The sequence below is a fragment of the Pelodiscus sinensis genome, chromosome 24 (assembly GCF_049634645.1).
Source record: "Pelodiscus sinensis isolate JC-2024 chromosome 24, ASM4963464v1, whole genome shotgun sequence".
In the NCBI taxonomy this organism is placed as follows: domain Eukaryota; kingdom Metazoa; phylum Chordata; order Testudines; family Trionychidae; genus Pelodiscus; species Pelodiscus sinensis.
In genome coordinates, this window is record NC_134734.1 from 17,904,718 (window position 1) to 17,923,265 (window position 18,548).

Sequence of the window (18,548 nt, forward strand, 5' to 3'; positions counted from 1 at the left end):
GAACTGGCTACTCTGGTAGTCTCAGCAATTGAGGGGTTAATGCCGACGGTTTTCAGAGACACCTGTCCACTGGCCCAAGCGTCACTGACCATCCCAAGCAGGCCATGAAATGGGGTAACCACACAGCATTGCAGTAGATCTAAAATGGAGCTCAGAGACATAGAGTTTCACAACTTATCACTAATCTGGCTGTATCTGTCTGAAATTTTTCTCCATCAAAACTGTTCTTTGACAGAAAGTTGGGTTTGCGAATAAATTCAATGTTTTACAGAAAGTTTTCTGTTTGCTGTGGAAATGTTGAATTTTTGTTTGCTGAAAAACTAAATGTCCCAAACCAGAAATATGTCGACTCACAAATGCTGTCACAGTGCATCATGGGAATCCCCCAGGGCTCTCATGGTGAACCGCTTCCCCTCTCCAAGATGGAAGATTATGGTGCATCATGGGAGATGCACACTGACCAGGGAACTTGGCTTGAACTACAATTCCCTTGCAACAGAATTTCCAAGTCAATTTTTTCCCATTTCTGGACATTTTTTTGTGGGGGGTTGAAATTCCTCCTCCCCCTCTCCCCCCGCCTCGGCAAAAAATCTAAATTTTCCATGGGGAGAAGGAGGAAATTCAGTCAACTCAACCCCTGAGCCATTCAGTCCCACCCCAGCCAAACGACTCGTTGTGACACCGTGGAAGATGACCTGGTAAAACTGAATTGCACACGGGTAGCACTTCCTAGGTTCAAATTAGGATTGCAGCAGGGGAAGAGAGGTTGTTCTTAGAATAATGATGCCTTGGGAAACTCGGCACCGACAACAGAGCGTCACTCGCTTCAGAGTTGGAAGGGGAGACCTTGTGAAAAACACCTAAGACTGTTGGACGGGCAGGGGCATCAGAAAACAGCAGCTGGGGCAAAGCAAGATATTACGCTGCTGGGTCCCTGTTAAAGGGACTCATGCCCATTATCAGAGAGGAAGCAGGAGCAAAGGGGGAATCCAATTTGAGGAGCAGGGCATGCACAATAGGCCGGGGATCTCTGCAGTGCATACCCACAACAGCAAGAATCCCAAACCTGCACCTGCTCTTCTGGGATTCAGAATCAGAAACTGACCAGCGGGCTAGGATTCCCATTTACACTAAGGCTCACTGTTCCAGCAGTGCAAAGGGGTCTTCGTGCCCACTTTAAAGCCCTTTTAACACTGATTGTGCAGCATCATGGGACCTTAGTGTAAATGTGACTGACTTTATCGGACATCAGGGAAACTCCCTGAAAACAAAACAAAAGTATCCAGTTATTCTGGAAAGAGACCAACTCCTTCAGGGAGGTCCCCCGCTTCCTTGCTTTCCCGAGCTCACCCGACTTTACACCCTTGAGAAAGCCCCCCTGACGAGAAAGCAATCCGTCGGAAGTGATGGGAAACATTTTAAAAAGGCATGAAATCGCTTTTATTTCAAATCAACTGATCAGCGCCCCTTAGAAATCACTATTACAAGCATGCGCCCTGCTACGGGTGGGCGGGGAGAGACGGGATGGTTCGAGTTACTGGTTTCTTCTTACTTCTTTTTTTTCCCGAATTGCAGATGCGACGAGCCGATGAGGAACGAAACTGTTTAGCACCCAGGGAGCCCAGCGGGGAAGGAACAGCCCAGACGATCAGATCAGCTCGGGCAGGCCGGCCAGCTACAGACTGCAGGAATGGAGAGGGAACAGGGAAGGCTGACGGACGATGAACGTTACGGCGGCAGCCATCAGGATCGGGGCCAGGAAGCAGATAACAGGGGTGGCGCTCCTGCAAACCGCTCTGTGGAGCTCTCCCATCCGAGGAGCACCCAAGCCTGGCCCTACTGAGCTGGCAGGATCCCAACACATGGGCAGATGCCTTGTTTTCCTTCCCGTCCTCCCCCATTTCTTACCAGCCCCTCCCCCTGAAGCCACTGGGCAAAGTCCGGCTGATTTCCATGTGACCTGCACCAGGCCCTGTTTGTGAGGGAACCTGACCCCTAGCCTTCCCTCCCCCTCCCTAAGTAGGGCTGACGTGCCAGGCCCCACCCTCCTTCAGTCCCTACCTCTCCTTGTGACCTCTGATCTCCTCCGCGGCGGCTTTCTCCTTCCCCTCTTGCTTGGCCTCTCTCGAATCCGGGACTCCGGTGGGGTCGCTGTTCTTCTCCCCTTCGGGGGGGCTGGCCTTCTGCTTCTCTCCCTCCTTGGGGGCTTCTTCATTCTCCACTTTCTTCTCCCCTTCTTTGCCCTCCGCCTCTTTGGCGCGTTTAGGGGAGTCCTGCCAATGGGAAAGGATCAACTGGGATCGCCGGTGAGCGCACTCCTGAACTGCCTATGAGCGAGGTCCCTGTCTGCAGGCACAGATACCCCCCAACCATCAAGCAGCCCTGTTCCTTTGATCCCCTGTCTCAGGGATAGGACGTGGGCTTTATTCCCTGGGCTCTGAATTCATAGAATCCTAAAACTATGGAAGGAACCTCGAGAGGTCATCGAGTCCAACTCCCCTGCCCTCATGGCAGGACCAAGCACCATCTAGATCATGGGTTCCCAAACTGGGGGGGGGGCGTGAAGAAATTGTGGAGGGGGGGGCACGAGGCGATCCAGTCCCCCCACCCCCAAGAAAGAGCCTGCTTCATCTGTCTGCTTGGCCACCTTAAAAGGGCAATGCCTGCTCTGCTCTTAAAAGGGCAATCTTTTTTTTTTTTGGCTCAATAAGTTTTGCTGCTATTTGGGGGGGGGGGGGGGAGGCGTGAGGGTTTCTCAAAAATCAAAAAGCGGGCGTGATGCAAAAAGTTTGGGAACCACTGGTCTAGATCATCCCTGACAGGTGTGTCTCTAACATGCTCTTAACTATCTCCAGAGATGGAGATCCCACAACCTCCCTAGGCAATTTATTCCAGTGTTTCACCACCCTGACAGGAAGTTTTTCCTCATGTCCAACCTAAACCTCCCTTACTTCAATTTAAGCTCATTGTTTGTTATTCTATCATCAGAGGCCAAGGTGGTTCGCCCTGTAACAACCTTTTAGATACCTGAAAGCTGTTATGTCCCCTCTCAGTTTTCTCTTTTCTAGGGATGTAAGCAATAGTCAGCTATTCAACTACCTGATAAACTTATGCTTATCAGGTAGTCGAGTGCAAGACTTGACTACTCACTTCCCCTATCCTTGCTGCCTCCCTCCCACCCACCCCCACTGCCTCTATCAGGGGGTGGGGGAGGATAGGGGAGGCAAAGCAGCCTCTGCCTGCAGCCAGCCCAGGGCCACCATGAACTGGAGCTGTTAGACCCGGCATGAGCTGGGTCCAAGCAGTCCTGGCTCGAGCCAGCTCCAGGACTGCCGCATCTCTGCATTTGAAATGTAAGAGCTACCCCCGCTGCGGCTCTGCAGAGCGGCCCTTATCGCCTAATTGCGTAGTCGATTCAAATTGTCGCAACTGCATGATTAGCCAAATAACTGCTCTCTAACACCCTTACTCTTTTCTAGATAAACAAAGCCAGTTCTTTCAGTCTTCCATGTTTTCTAGACCGTTAATCATTTTTGTCGCTCTTCTCTGGACCCTCTCCAATTTCTCCACATCTTTCTTGAAATGTGGTGCCCAGAACTGGACACAATACTCCAGTTGAGGCCTAATCAGCGCAGAGTAGAGCGGAAGAAGGACTTCTCCTGTCTTGCTCATGTTGGGTTTTTTTGCAACAGTGTCACACTGTTGACTCCTATTTAGCTTGTGGTCCACTCTGACCCCTAGATCCCTTTCTGCAGGACTCCTTCCTAGACAGTCGCGTCCCATTCTGTCTCTGACACACAGATTGTTCCTCCCTAAGCGGAGGACTTTGCATTTGTCCTTGTTGAACTTCATCCTACTGACCTCAGACCATTTCTCCAGTGCGTTTCTCCCTCTCCTCCCTCATTCAAGAAAACGCTGTCACCCATGCTCTGGTCCGCCTCTGAGCTATAGCCCTCTCTCGCCCTCCAAAATCCTACCTCCAAGGCATCTTCCGCTTTCCTCTTGATCCCAGCCTTCTCGTTCTTCTCCTTGGTTTGCTCGTCGATCACCAGCTTGCCCTCCTCGTCGCTGCTGCCCTCCGCGTTGCCTTTCTTCTCGCCGTCGCCCTCCGGCTCCCGCTCAGGCTCTGCATCCTCTGGGCAGCTCTTCTTCTGGGTCGGCTGCTGGAGGGCACGGGGGAGGGAGGAAAGATGGACAGACAGGTGGAGGAGGAGCAAAGGGGGACACATAGTTATTGCATGACCGATGCCCTGTCTCTGCCCCTCATTCCCCACGGCAGGTCTTGAGGGTCAGAGAGGGTTCGATACAGCCTATTTCTTCCCCCATGGCTCAGAAATGCTATTCCTGGCAAGCATCTGAACACACTCCCTTGGAAAGGCACCAAGCAGTCAGCCAGCAGGTACAGCAGCCCAGATCGAGCGTCCCCCTCCGTGCCTCGGTTTCCCCTTGGCAAGGAAATAGGGATAGGAAGAGTCTACTCCACAGCAACCACTTCCTCTCCACAATCACGGTTCTATAGCAGCAGGTGGACTCTCAAAGCCCTGCACGGCCACGGCCGAAGGACCCCCAGAGAGCTGCAGCCACTTCTGGGTCAGAGCATGACAACCGCTCGTGAGAAAGGAAGCAGAAGATACTTGCGCATTCGGTTTAAACTGCAGGGGGAACTTAGGGAGGCAGGACTGAACATGCAGATTTTGGGCCAGGACTCAGGCAAACACCCCCAACCCCTATGATAAGATAGATCTTGAATGACCATAAGCCCATGCGTTTAGCCATCCTCCAGAATATGGTGCCTCCCAGAAGGAGGTACTGCCTTGCGCAGAAGAGAACTCCCCTGTGTCAATACCCCCATCCAACGTGCCAGGGTGGCTAGAAATTTCTTAGAGGTCTCCCATCCACAGCCCAGACAAACCAGTCCTTGCTTAGCTAATAAGACCTGACAGCATCGCAGCGGAATGCAAGGCGGCTGCAGGCGCCTTGGGGGACTACTTTAGTGACGATGATGAGATGGCAAAGCAGAGCTGCTTTGCCCCACACATGCTGCCCCCTGTGGAGAAAATCCAGCCCTGACGCATCCGTGCCACAGAGGATTTTAGTGGGCGCGCTCGCCGAGCTAAGGGATGAAAGACACAGCGGGCTTCAGAGCAGCCCTGACCTATCTGACGAGGCAAAGAGGGCAGGCAGCGGGAGCCCACGTTTCAAGCACTGAATGAGGGCTCAAGGCATCTTTGTTATAGCCCCTCCTCTACCAATCGCGAGCAAGTAACCCCCCCGCCGCTGTTTCCTCAGTTTCCTCTCCCACCCTTTGCCCCTGTGGTGTATTCAGACTGTGTGAACACACAGCTTCTCCCACTGGCTTTCGGCTGAGGTCTCTAATTGTGTCATAATAATCGCAGAATCATAAGACTGGCAGGGATCTCGAGAGGGTATCAAGCCCAGTCCCCTGCCCTCACGACAGGACCAAGCACTTTCTAGTTCATCCCTGTCCAGTGTTTCTAACCTGCTCTTAAATATCTCCAGTGATGGAGATTCCACAAACTCCCTGGGTAATTTATTCCAGTGTTTAACCACCCTGACAGGCAGGAAATGTTTCCTAATGTCCAAACTAAACCTCCCTCGCTGCAGTTTAACTCCATTGCTTCTTGTCCTATCCTTGGAGGTCAAAGAGAACAATTTCTCCTTGTAACAGCCTTTTAGGTACTTGAAAGCTGCTATCATGTCCTCTCTCGGTCTTCTCTTTTCTAGACTAAACAACCCCAATTCTTTTAGTCTTCCCTCACAGGTCATGTTTTCTAGACCTTTGATCATTTTTGTTGCTCTTCTCTGGACCTTCTCTAATTTCTCCACATCTTTCTTGAAATGTGGTACCCAGAACTGGACACCTTATTCCAGTTGAGGCCTAATCAGTGCAGAGGAGAGCGGAAGAATAACTTCTCGTGTCTTGCTTACATCATTAATGAAGAGTAACAGATTAATCCTTGAGCCTGGAGTTGATCAAAGTTTTACTGCAGAGGGATATCACCCATCCCCAAGTGGCTTTTTGACAAAACTGAAATTTGTGTGAAAAAAATTCCACTTTGTCAAAATAAATAAATAATTGTTATTATTTGGCTTTTACGTGAAAAACTAGAAACCAACATTCTTCTGTTTTAAACGGGAAAGTTTTCAGTTTTGAAGATTTTGGTTTTTCGATAAAACTTTAGTCTAACATTTTTGATGGGAGAGGAGGAGAAATAACTATTCTACAGGGGTTGCAAGAACAAGGCTCCTTCAGCCAACTTTGGATCAGGGCAGGAGAGACTGAGGTCAGCTTTCCTGTTTTGTCCCCATTTTACAGACAGAGAGACTGAGGCACAAAGAGGGCCGGAACTGAAGAAGAGCACTGGACAGAGCTGGGAGTAGATTCCAGGAGTCCTTGTTCCCAGTGTCATCTGCTCTAACCACTCAACCTCACTCCCCTCCCAACAGCCAGGCACAGAATCCAGGAGCCCTGACTTCCAGCTCCATGACTTCAGCCGCATGACTAAATTCCCTCTCCCCCTTCACGATTACCTGTTTTTAGAACATTGGTCCCTTGAGCTCATGCCTAAAAAGATTACTGGGTTGGGGTCTCTTAACCCCGGTAACCTAACTCCACTCACCTCCCCCAATACCCCGACTGAGTTTGTAGGACGTGTCCTCCTAGTGCCTGGCCCCAGCCGTGGGTTTGGCCCTGTCTCTCTTGTATAACGAAGGAGACCAAAGTGGAGTCGCTACAGTGAAATTCCCCTCTGGGCATCTGATGCCCAGGGACACGTTCTCCCCTACCTGAATCACCCGGGGACCAGCAGAGAGACTTAACCACTAGACGCACCTGGTACCCCGAGGCTTTGACGGTCGGGTTGTTCTCGATCTCCCACAAGCCTTCGCTGAACCCTTTCCGCTTGTTGGGCTTGCCAAACTTCTCCTTGCACTCTTCATAGGGGAAGAGGTCTTTGGGACCCAGGAACGCCCTGCGCGGTGGAAATGGGAAGCAGCCTTAAAGACAGCACACCATGCGGTCTACGGTGCCCCCCAGCTGTGGACCGCAAGCATTCCAGCCGCCAAGCTTCCCTCCCAGGGAAACTGAGGCCCCAAGCGTGGCAGTAACTTGGGGTTTTCTAAGGCAGGTGAGCGAGAGCGGCATCCAACTCCCACCAAAAGTTAGCCGGGCCCTGAGGAGCTTTGTAAATCCCTGCTGTGATTTCCCAGACTTGCCTTATCAAAGATTTTTGTCAATGAATTCATACTGGGGGCTAGTAAACGTCCAGCCTCGGATGGAGCTGGGAAAGTCTGTTCTGGGGTGGAAGCAAACAGGCACAGCCTGGTCGGGGGGACAGTAACGTTTCTAGTATTATTATTTGCACTGTAGTAGCTCCTAGGAGCCTTAGTCGTGGTGCAAGGTGCTGTACAAACACACGGCTCCTGCCCCAAGGAGCTTACAATGGGAGTACCCTGGTTTATTACGTTCATCTTATTTTTAGGGCTAGTCTGTCAGAGGAGGGGCCAGCTCTGGTTTCCACACAGGAAAGGGGATCCGCCACCAAAGACTGTATGCTAGGACTCCCCTTTTGTCTTCCCCCCCGCCCATTCCTCATCACCATCTCCCCTCCGCCCCAAGTGCAACTGACAAGGATGAAGGCTGTCCCGCTCATGTCCCAGCTGAGATCTGAAACCAAGACCCCATCCTCAGCCACCTGGTCCGTCTGTCTGACTGCTGCTCCCATGATTCGGACAGACCTTCTCCTCCCCTGTTGCTCCCCCAACACACACACTCCCTCCCCTCACATACATGGGTGCTCCCTCCTTCCCCTTTTTCAATCCCACTCACGTTTCATGGGTCCCGAAGAAGAAGACTTGGTATTTATTGGAGGCGGATTTGACGGCAGCTTCTGGCATCTCGTCGATCTGTTCAGGGGACACAAATTGCGGGGTGAGAAACAGAGCGCGAACAGCCCTGACCCAAAGGCACGCTCGGCGGCTGCAGCTCACTCCCGCGACAGCGGTCACCCAAAAGCTATGTGCGTGCAAAATTCAAGCACGTTGGGTTTAGCTAACAGAACACCCCAATCTTTACAGACGGGCCCAACGCTGCTCAGAGATGATTGAGAAGACAGACCAGGAGGTTCAGTGACCTTCGATCTCCAACGTTCTCAGGAAAGACGACGGACATATATGGAACACTTGTTAAAAGGCCAATCAGAAGCAACCCTCTGTCCTTCAGAGAGGGTCAGTGTCTGAGATGTAACAACCTAGACCTTAGGGATGTAAAATCCCATTTCAAATGTTATCCAGTTAAGTTATCTGTGTAACTGGCCGGGCTGCTCCAGCCGGGCTGGGTGCTGGTTAACCAGTAATCAGTAAGCAACACCCGGTAAAGATGATGCTTACTGGGAAACTGGTTACATCCCTACTAGAGCTGCTGTGTTTGTCCAGCACCTAGCATCAGCAGATCTCAAAGCAGTTCACAAAGGAAATCAGCGCCGTTATCCCCCTTTTACAGAGGGGGAAACTGAGGCACGGAGCCGGACTTGCCCAAGGTCACCCGGCAGGCAGAGCGGCCTGGGATAGGCAGGTACATGCAGCCTTGGGGAGGCATTAAGTGTCATCTCATGGCATGGGCTGGTTTCCAGTTCCTTGGAAATGAATCATTTACTGACAGATACACACACAAACACACACGCAAGAAAAAAAAGCGAAGCGCTTGCTAAAGATGTAGCCTCCAAGTAACTGCAGGGCCAGAGGAGGAACAAAGCCATTGATCTGCAAATTAAATTATTTGCCAGTTGATAGGGCGGGGCGGGAATCTTAACCTAACACTCGCCGTGAATATTATTTTGCATGCCAAGAGCACCAGTCTGGCCTCGGTCGCGCACAGAACAGGCCCTCGGCAGAGATAAGGACCAGACATGGCTCCTGCCCAGAGAGCTCACCATCTGGACAAAGGAAGGATTTATTACTTTCATGTCACTGAAGGGAAACTGAGGCACAGGCTAGCACTAGGGACTGAAGCCAGCTCTCCACGCTTTCTCCCAGAGGACTCTCAGCCAGGCTTCCTCCGCCTCGTGTGAAGGGGGATTTTACATCTTGAGGCCTGGGCTAGCCACACCAGCCCTCCCAGAAGGGACCGTCCCGCCTGCAGCTAGCGTTCTTTGCATGCATGTTTCTCAGGCGGGCTGCCGTGGCTGAGGCATTATGGGATGGCTACCCAGGGTTCCCCCCCCCCCCCACGAACTGCTCTGCGCATGCACCAGTCCCCGTCGGGGCCTCTGGGCACAGTCGAAATATTAACCATTTTCCCACAATGCACCACGCAGGTGTCACAGTTGGGACAGCTGCACCATGACACGTGGCGGGGCTAGAACAAGAGCTGCTCCGGCAGCACAATCCGCCCCTGGGTGTTGGTGCCTGCCAGAGCCGAGCCAGAGCACGCTGTTGCATCGATAGCTCTGACCCCTGGCTGGGAACCGGCCTCCAACTTCATGGAACATGCTTCCTGTGGACATGAATGTACTGAACCCTGCGGACAGGGGCATCCCTTGCACAGCCCTGTACACCAGTGGGGGCCAAAACACAACCAATGCCCCCTGGGGTAAATGCCTCCAGCTTGCCAGGAGGAGGAATGAACTGCAACCAGAGAACCCAGCAGGCAGAGGCTGGGTGCATAAATAACATCCAGCCATCATCCGATCCCAGGCGTTCTACTCCAACTTCTACTGGAAACCCGCAAGCTCTGAGGCAGCCAATTAACTCCTCGCTACCAAATCATGCCCGCCACAGAAATAGCCTCTGTCTGGCTTAAAGCTTCATTTCCTGCATTGCCCCTCACTCTTCGCAACTGGCGACAACATCCAGGGCAGGGCCCAGAAGAGACGATTTAGGATTGGCTGCTTTCCTAGCCAACCGTAAGCTCCTGTCTAGACTGGCTCAGACATATTTAGCTCAGCAAATTCGCGGGGCTAGGCTGTGTGCTAAAAGGAATGTCAGTTTCAGAGAGGCTGGGAAAGCCTGTAACAAAGCTGGGGGGAGGGAGGGGAAAGACACCCGCAAATCAGATCCAATCCGGGAAGTGTTGAGATGTGAAAGGGGAAATTTCCGACTATCAGCGTGGGTTTTTCCTCTCCTCCGATTGAGTTGGGCCAACTCATCTTTTCACTCCTTTGTTTATTTTTACAGAGGGGTTTCTCAATTAACATGCACCCCCGGGGGGGGTGCACCAGGGTTTTCCAGGGGGTACATCAACTCATCTAAAATGTGCTTTCTTTTACAACAGGCGACATAAAAAGCCCAAGTGAAGTCAATACAAACTAAAATTTCATCCAGTGACTTAAAAGTCTCGGAGGAGTAGCCATGTTATTCTGTAAGGGTACGTCTATGCTCGCTCCCTATCTCGAGATAGGGATGCAAATGGAGTGTACCGAAATTGTTAATAACGCGTGGGATTTAAATATCCCACACTTAATTAGCATGATCGCATCCAGACGCCATTTTGAAATCGCAATAATTGGGAAATAAAACGCCCCGTGTAGCAGCGTTATTTCAAGACAAAACCCTTCTCTTGAAATAACTATTACTCCTCACACAATGAGGTTTAACAGTTATTTCAAGAGAAGGATTTTCTCTCGAAATAATGCTGCTACACAGGATGTTTTATTTTGCAATAATGCGATTTCAAAATGGCGGTTGTACAGGATTACGCTAATTAAGTACGGGATATTTAAATCCTGCGCTTCATTAGCAATTTCGGTACACTCCATTTGCATCCCTATCTCGAGATAGGGAGCAAGTGTAGACATACCCTAACTGAAAAAAATGAAAAAAAAACAACGAACAGTACCTGCAGCACCTTAGAGACTAACAAAAAATGCAGAGGGTATCATGAGCTTTCGTGGGCACAACTCACTTCTTTGGATGAATGAAGTAAAGGGTCCAGGATACTTGTTATTACAGCTTTATGCACTAAAATATAAGTACAATATTTCTTTGATAATTATATGATAAACACTAAAAAACAAGCAATTTTTAAGTAGTGCCCTCTGACACTTGTATTTTTAGATCTGACTCTGTAAGCAAGTAGTTTTTACATGAGATGAAACTTGGGGGTACACAGGACAAATCAGACTCCTGAAAAGAGTACAAGGGTCTGGAAAGGTGGGATCACCACTGGTCTGAAACATACATAGGGCAAGGAACTGGACTCGACCCCTCAAGGTCCCTTCCAGTTCTAGTGTTCTATAGATCTGAGAGGAGCGGGGGAAAGGTAGACCAAGGATCCATGGCCTTAGACTGACAAAGGGCCCACAGACTTGGGGTAGCTCTAACGGAATTGGCTTGCTGCGGTGGAATCCATTCACGCAGGGGAGCTGGAGAGAACCTTGGTCAGGGGCGTCTTTTGCAAGGGGAGGGCTCAAATTCGTTGCCACTTAACCCTAACTCAACCGTGAGCAGCGAGATGCCTTCCACACCACTCCAATGACGCCGACGTTGCGTGACGGGGGCGTTAAATGGTGCAGCTGGAAAGGGGGTTATGCTTGCAAACAAGTTTGGATGGGGGCCGATTCCTACATCCGAACACGGTGATTTCGACCTGCCTAACAGGGCAAGAAAGCAAAACTAATCAAAACGCCACTGAGCAAAAATCTGCTATTTCTTCCGGCCCAATGAAACAGCCAAGAATTAAATCAGGAACATTTTATTGCATGATTTCAGCTCAAACACTCATCCACCCGCAGCTTCCAACTGGCCCTAACTCCTACACTCAACTGTCTGCGGCAAGAAGCACATTGCCACAAGCTTTCTAATTCCCCACTCAGCCCCCTGTCCATCCAGCTGCTGGAGCTGGAGAACGTCTTTTAGGTCTGCGTTTGCCCAGTGCCCTGATCTAGCTGGTACAGCAACACACACACAAATAAGATGACAACAACCAGGAAAGTTTATGTGCCTGGTTATTCGTCAGTTATCCAGGACTCTTTAGATCTGGTCCTCACAGGACAACAGAGCCAAGCTGCTTAAAAACGATTCCCTCCTGTGACATTTTAGATCTTTGCAAAACTCCAGTATGCTCGGCTTGCATTGATGCAGGGGGCTTGGCAGGTGAGCACAAAGGGAGGGAACAGACTGTGAATAGTCTGTATTCCAAGATAGGAATGTTAGCTCGCACCCTGGTTGGGCTGGTGCAGCCGCCTGCCTGATGCAGGCGGGGAAGTGGGGGGGGGGGGGGCGTGCTCCAGCCCAGCTGGGCCCCCCACCCATGGGATCCCGGTTGTGTGGTTAACCCGTTAAATGTTTAACCAGTTCACTGATTAAACGGAATTTTACATCCCAATTCCAAGAATACATCACAGTCTCTTAGAACACGAGGGGCTGTCTGAGTCTTTCTGTACACCAGGACTACTCAACATGTTAGTTTGTGGCCTGCAGTGTGGTTTGGGTTTATGCGGGGCCCGCGGGTGGGAGCCAAAACAAAAAAGTAGTCAGTATAATGGTCTTCTGTTGATATGCAGATAAGTAGTTAAATTCCTGGACTGCCAGTGCTCATTAAAAATGCAGTCCTATAGCTGGAAATCGGGTCAATATTGCACTTTATTAATATCAGCAACTCTGACTTAAATGAGGCCTGTGTTGTGTAGTCTTGCCTTTATCTTTGTACTCATGCCCGTCAGTGGGAAAGAAGCTATTTGCATATATTTGCATGGATGTATACGCAACCACACTTAAGATGCGGCCCTCAGCATGTGCTGTGAGTATTATTGTAGCCCCCGGGGCTTCCAAAGTTGAGTAGCCCCGCTGTACACCAAGACTCAAACCAGGAATCGAGACCCACTCTTCTAAACCACTCTTTGTGGCCGGACCAAATCCAGGCACTTCTGGGACAAAGAGGGACGGCCATTTCCACAGCAAACATCCTCCGTGACCTTCCTAGAAGCCGTGGTGCTATCCAGGAAAAACGGGCTGGGCAGAACACAACCAGCAAGACACAAAGCATTCCCCCCGCCCCGGCACCCCATCCCTTGTTCCATAAAATCGCCTTCCCGCAGCAGCTGGTCTAGGGAACACGACACCGTGACACAGAGAAATTCCTCAGCCGCCGCACACCTCTGCTCCAGGGCCGCGTGGGGTGTCTGACTTCAACCACAACATTAAAATTCTCCATAGCAGGCTGGGATAACAATGCAACTTTTCCACTTGGCTGGTGATCAAAGGCTGCCCGGCGGGATGTCTGGGCTGGGGTGGGGGAGCTGGGGGGTGGGAGGTCATATCCCCGGGCCCTTTGCATGCAGGGAATAGAAAGCCCCTTGACTAAAAAGAAATAATCCCGCCTCCAATTTCAGCCCTCCACTCCCTCCCTCCGTTTAGAAAGTAGGCGGGAGAGGGGGGGAGGGGATCAGTTGTAATTGGATTGGCTCAAAACCCTCTACAAAGGCAAGAGGTGATGCAGTAAGGGCTAGTGGTTGGAGAAGGTGGGACCAGAGAGTCAGGACTCCTGGGTTCTAATCCCAGCCCTGGTTGGGAGGGTAGCAAGATCCCCAGTGGGCTAGAGCAAGAGATCTTGGGATGTCAGGCACCCCGGGAACACCGCTGCTGACGTGCAGTGTGGCTTTCATCAAGTCATTCTCCTGACACTCTGTGCCTCAGTTTCCCCATATACCAAACCTGGAGGGGTGGGGGTTAAGCTGTTCATAAAGCGTCTTGAGACCTGTGTAAATGCAAACACCCCAACATCCAAGGGCTAATGGGGACGGTACAAGAACCTATAGAGCAAAACGGTTTTGGACCAAGATGCTTCGTTAAAACATGAAGCATTTTGACTTGGGACTCGTTCCCCCAGGCAAAAATCAGACGACGCGGCTCTCCCTCCCCCACCCCACCCCGGCCTGGGGCACGGGCCCATGATTAGTGGGTCAGGCCGACACTCGGAGCCCCACAAGCCGGAGGGAGCAGCCACAACGTGGGCGACATTTCACATGGGCACTGGAGGGTGAAGGCGCCTGATGTGCCGAAGCCCCAGGGTGGAGTCGCAGGCTCGGCATCACGGGGAATTAGCCCAAGGACTGCAGGGCCGGGGGCCAAAGCACCCACATTATCCCCCATGGGAGCACGGGGCCTGCACCCTACCCCCCCATACATACCTCGAGTCCAACCCCCCCCCGACCTAACGCCCCACACCCATCCCACCACACACGCCAATTCTTCCAGTCACTTGCTTACAACCGCACCTCCCCTCAGATACTCACAATGCATCACAATACCGCTCCTCTGCTGCACTCACAACAGCCCCTCCCCCTTACACACACACACACACACACACCCATTGCCCTCTCACTCGGAGAGCAGTTCCCCCTCCCGTGTGTACATACACACACCCCGCACCACACTCTCACAATGCATCTCCCCATTGCCCGCCCATCACACCAGATGTGCTGTGCGCGCACACACACACCCCATTGTATGCCCCCCAGGACTCCTCCCCCTGGCTCTCCCGTCTGCCTTGCCTCGGCCCCCGCCGACTCAGCATGGAAAAAATGTAGGGTCGGCCCCGCCATCCACCGCCAGGCCTGACGGAGAGACGCCGCCAAGGAAACCACAACCACCTGGCAGGGCCTGATCCGCTGCCCCCCAGCCATGCTCGCTGTACCCTCCCCCGCTCCCTGGGGATCATCCCACCCTGGGGACAGAGGGGGGAAAAGCGTCACCGCCGGGAAACCCGCACGGGCCCAAATCCGCAGTGCAACGGGCGAGATGCCGGCACGTGGCCCTGTACAGCTTGGGCGGGAGCGCTGGGAGAGGGGGCGGAACGGGGGCATGGATCCCAGCTGCAAGAGTCTGGATCTGGAGGCCTCAGGCTGGGCCCATCTCTATTATTAGGGAGCAGATCACAGGCTTCCCAGATCTAGAATTAGAACCCAGGCGTCCTCCCCCCGCCCCAGCAGCACTGTGCTCTGACCACTAGACAACACTCCCCTTTGAACACCGCCGCGCCCCTCCCGCCCGCCCTGCACCATGCTCTGACCACCAGGCGACGCTCCTCTCCCCGATCTAGGAACAGAACCCAGGATTCCTGGCTGCTATGCCCCATGCTCGGATTTCCAGACCACGTTGGGAAGTGGAGTCAAGTCTCCAGGTGGAAACCAAACAGAAGCAACATTGCGCCGATCAAAGCTACACAACCAAGGGAGACCTCAGGAAAAAGACAAGCGGGACCGGGGGCGGGGCAGGTCCCCAGATCCTTCCCCCGGCCGGGGAGCTGCTGTCTTGGGGTTTGTTCCAAGCTCAGGGCTGGAAGGGGCCATGAGAGGTCACCAGGGCCGGCCGGCCATGCTGAGGCAAGGCCAAGCAAGGGAGGTTTGTCCAGACTGTTCTGGAAAATCTCCCGGGAGGGGGATTCCCTGGGGCGCTGTTCCAGAGCCGCCCTGAGAGCTAGAACGTTTCTCCCCTCTCCTTCCCTTGCTGTAGTCACCCCAGCACGCCCGGCCCTGCCTCCCGTGACCACGGAGAACACCCAGTCCCCACCCAGCCCTGCACTAAGCTGAATGCTGGTCTCAAATCCCCCTCCGGCTGCTCTTCTCACCACCCCCACCCAATGGGGTGCAGCTCTGTCTTGGGGGCAGCTTAGCCCCACTGTTGGATAGCCCCCCCTTTGGGGAAAAAACCAGCAACGCTCCAGTCCTTCTGCATCCCCCTATTCTCCCCACAGTTCCAGGGTTGGGGGGGTTATTCTGCAGGCAGGGTCAGAGTGCAGGATAACTCCCCCCTCCCCTTTGTTGCCATCAACCCCTCTCTGAGCAAATCGAGCCAGGGCGGGCACAGGAGAGGCACCTGCGGCTGCCAACACATCTGCCCCCTTTGCAAGCAGGTATGCAAGGGGCAGCCCTTCCCCCAAAACTTGGCAGCTAACCTGGAACCTCACCCCCCTGGGTCCACAGGGCTTCCCCCAGCCTGTTCTGCCAGGGCTAAAGGCAACAGAGTCCAAGGGCCCTGCCTTTCAGCTCCCCGCCCTAATCTCTCGTCCCCATCCCTGCCTAGCGCTTGGAGCAGAATAGACACTCCCTCGTCCCTTCCCCTCCCCCCAGGACTTGGCTACAGTGAGAGTTAATCCGCAGCAGAGCAGGGTGTGAACGCAGAGGGGATTAGCGACTCCCAATTAGCGAGCAGCACACATGGGCCATTCGGAATCGGGGCGATTCTGGACCCCGAGCGCCTGGCCGGGGAATTAACCAGGGACTCCGCTGGGGACACTGCCCCGAAGGAGCGAGGCCGGGCCAGCACGGCCCTTTTGTTCCCGCGGCGCATTTCCAATCGCTTTGTTTAGGAGGGAAAGCGAACCGCAGCTCCCCTGGCTTCCATCTTCCCAGAGGCAGGGCTGGCGGTGCCGCGGAGCCACCAGGGCGGGTGTGGGGGCTCTCCCGCGGGAGCCAGGAACCCAAGCCGCACCTGCCTTTGCGGGTAAAGACACTGGATAATCACAGGCCAGAAGGAAGGGGGAAATCCCCCCAAGAATTGCCCCTCCCGCTATGCAGAAGCAGGCTAGAATGTCAGCTCCAGAGACCACGGCCTGTGCCCAAAGCAGGCATGCGGCACGCACACTCAGCTCCCTGCCAGCCCTGCTCCCTGCCAGCCCATGCCTCAGCCCCGATCCAGTGGGCCAAATGGGCCTTCCTGGGCCCGTCAGAGCGTTGCTCTCTCTGCTGAACGACTACGGCCAACTGGGATGAAAGTTCCCGGAGACATTTTCCGCCCTGTCGGCCTCCCAGTCTCCAGCACCATCAGCAGCCAGGCATCTGACCCCAGGAATGGGCAGCAATGGAACAGTGTCCGTCCCTGGGAGGGGATCTGTCCTACCACGGGGCAGCCAACGACAGGCTCAGCGCAGCTGTACAAGGATTCGTAACTAGGGGCAAGTGTCCTGCTGCACGTGGCCTTCCACGGGGAATTCAGGCTCTGACCGACCGATTCAACAGGAAATTTCCATTTTTGTCCAAAAATCCCCGAACAGCTCCATCTGGAAAAGCTGCCGCACTGCCTTCTGGGAGTTGCCGTCTGGTTGGATTCTGCTCCAATTTCCCACTAGGGGCCTGGCTCCCTGGCCAGACCACACCTCCCATGAGACCGTGGGCATGGCCCTTCTGGCTGGGAGGCTCAGCCGCTCGCAAAGGGCCAGGTCTTCCAATAGTGGCAATCAGCAGAGGGGACGTGGGAGGTGCCAGATTACACCAGCACAGGTTACAGCTCCAAATCCGGCCCAGCATCCCATGGAAGGCATCTATACCTAATTCAGGGCTCGTTAACGATGCCTATTTCTTAGGCAGCCATTTCATGGTCCATCTCAAAGCGCTGGACAGTCGTTAGCGTGTTTTATCTTCTCAACAGCCCTGTGAGTCAAGGTAACCCGCGTTGTACACATGAGAAAGAGAGGCAGCGGGGGTGCGGCTAAGTGATGTGCCCAAGGACACCTAACAAATAAATAGCACTGCAAGGAACTGAACACAGATATATATATATTTTTTTTTAAATGGAGATTGCCTATCTCCTAGAACTGGAAGGGACCTTGAAAGATCATTGAGTCCAATCCCCTGCCTTCTCAGCAGGACCAAGTACCATCCCTGATGAATTGTTGCCCCAAATCCCTAAATGTGGTCTCCGCAAGGATTGAACTCGCAACCCTGGGTTTAGCAGGCCAATGCTCAAACCACTGAGCTATCCCTTCCCACATCTTAGGCCAGGGCCTGAGCGTCCTTCCTCTTTCGTCTTCCCTTTCCCTCCCAGACAGCTAGTTCAAGCTTACAGCAGATGATGTTGCGATAGCAACTCTAAATCACACACACCGGCCACCTGTGTGGGGAAAAAAAGAAAAGAGTCGCTCTCTGGAAGCTTTTTATAGCTTCTAAAAATAGCCCCAAGTTTCAGCCAGAATACAGCCCACATTTCCAGTGGAAGCCACCAAAAAGTGCCGGAAGAAGGCCAGTAAGAGGGGTCAGTTTCCTATGGGCTCAGGTGGGACCTGCTGCTTATTCCCTGCGTGACCGTGGGCAAGTCACATGCCTTCCCCGTGTCTCAGTGTCAAACGGGGATCTGAGCGACCCAGATCAGAGAGCCCTGGATGGAAGGCGGCGTAGGTGCAGCACAACACGATGGCATCATCTACACTAGGGATGTGCATGGTAAACCTGTTAACCAGTAAGCCTCACCTACTGGTTAAGGTTAAACTGTGGGGTCTAAAGCAGCTCCCTCCCTGCGGGGGGGAAGAGGGGGAGGAAAGGGAGCACTCCAGCCCAGCAGCGGGGCCCCCCATCTAATCCATTACCCAGTTAAACAATAAGTTTAACCTGTTAACCAACTAAACGGGATTTTATATCCCTCATTTACACAGTAAATATGTTTAAGGTAACATGCGTCTTGGGTAACCCAGCCTTTACTGGACAAGTGCAGAACCCGAACTCCAGTTCTAGAGAGCGCATTAAACTTTAGCCGAGGTGCTTTGCGGTAGGGATGTGACGGGTTAACCGGTTACCTGGCATGCTTGCTAGGGTAAT

The 18,548-nt window shown here is 52.9% G+C and overlaps 1 protein-coding gene across 2 annotated transcripts in view; it reads right to left on the reverse strand.

The window, feature by feature from the left end:
• Positions 1–1,416: 1,416 nt before the first annotated feature.
• HDGF (heparin binding growth factor) overlaps positions 1,417–18,548 on the reverse strand; it is a 36,648-nt gene continuing 19,516 nt past the window's right edge. The window contains exons 2-6 of one of the 2 annotated variants that reach the window (XM_075908320.1): positions 7,850–7,926; positions 6,854–6,992; positions 3,978–4,163; positions 2,062–2,273; positions 1,417–1,682 (exon numbers count right to left, since the gene is read on the reverse strand). In XM_075908320.1, coding sequence (XP_075764435.1) covers positions 1,676–1,682; positions 2,062–2,273; positions 3,978–4,163; positions 6,854–6,992; positions 7,850–7,926 — 621 coding nt within the window. In that variant the 3' untranslated portion in view covers positions 1,417–1,675. The remainder of the gene's footprint in view (positions 1,683–2,061; positions 2,274–3,977; positions 4,164–6,853; positions 6,993–7,849; positions 7,927–18,548) is intronic. The other variant, XM_075908321.1, reaches the window with a different exon arrangement.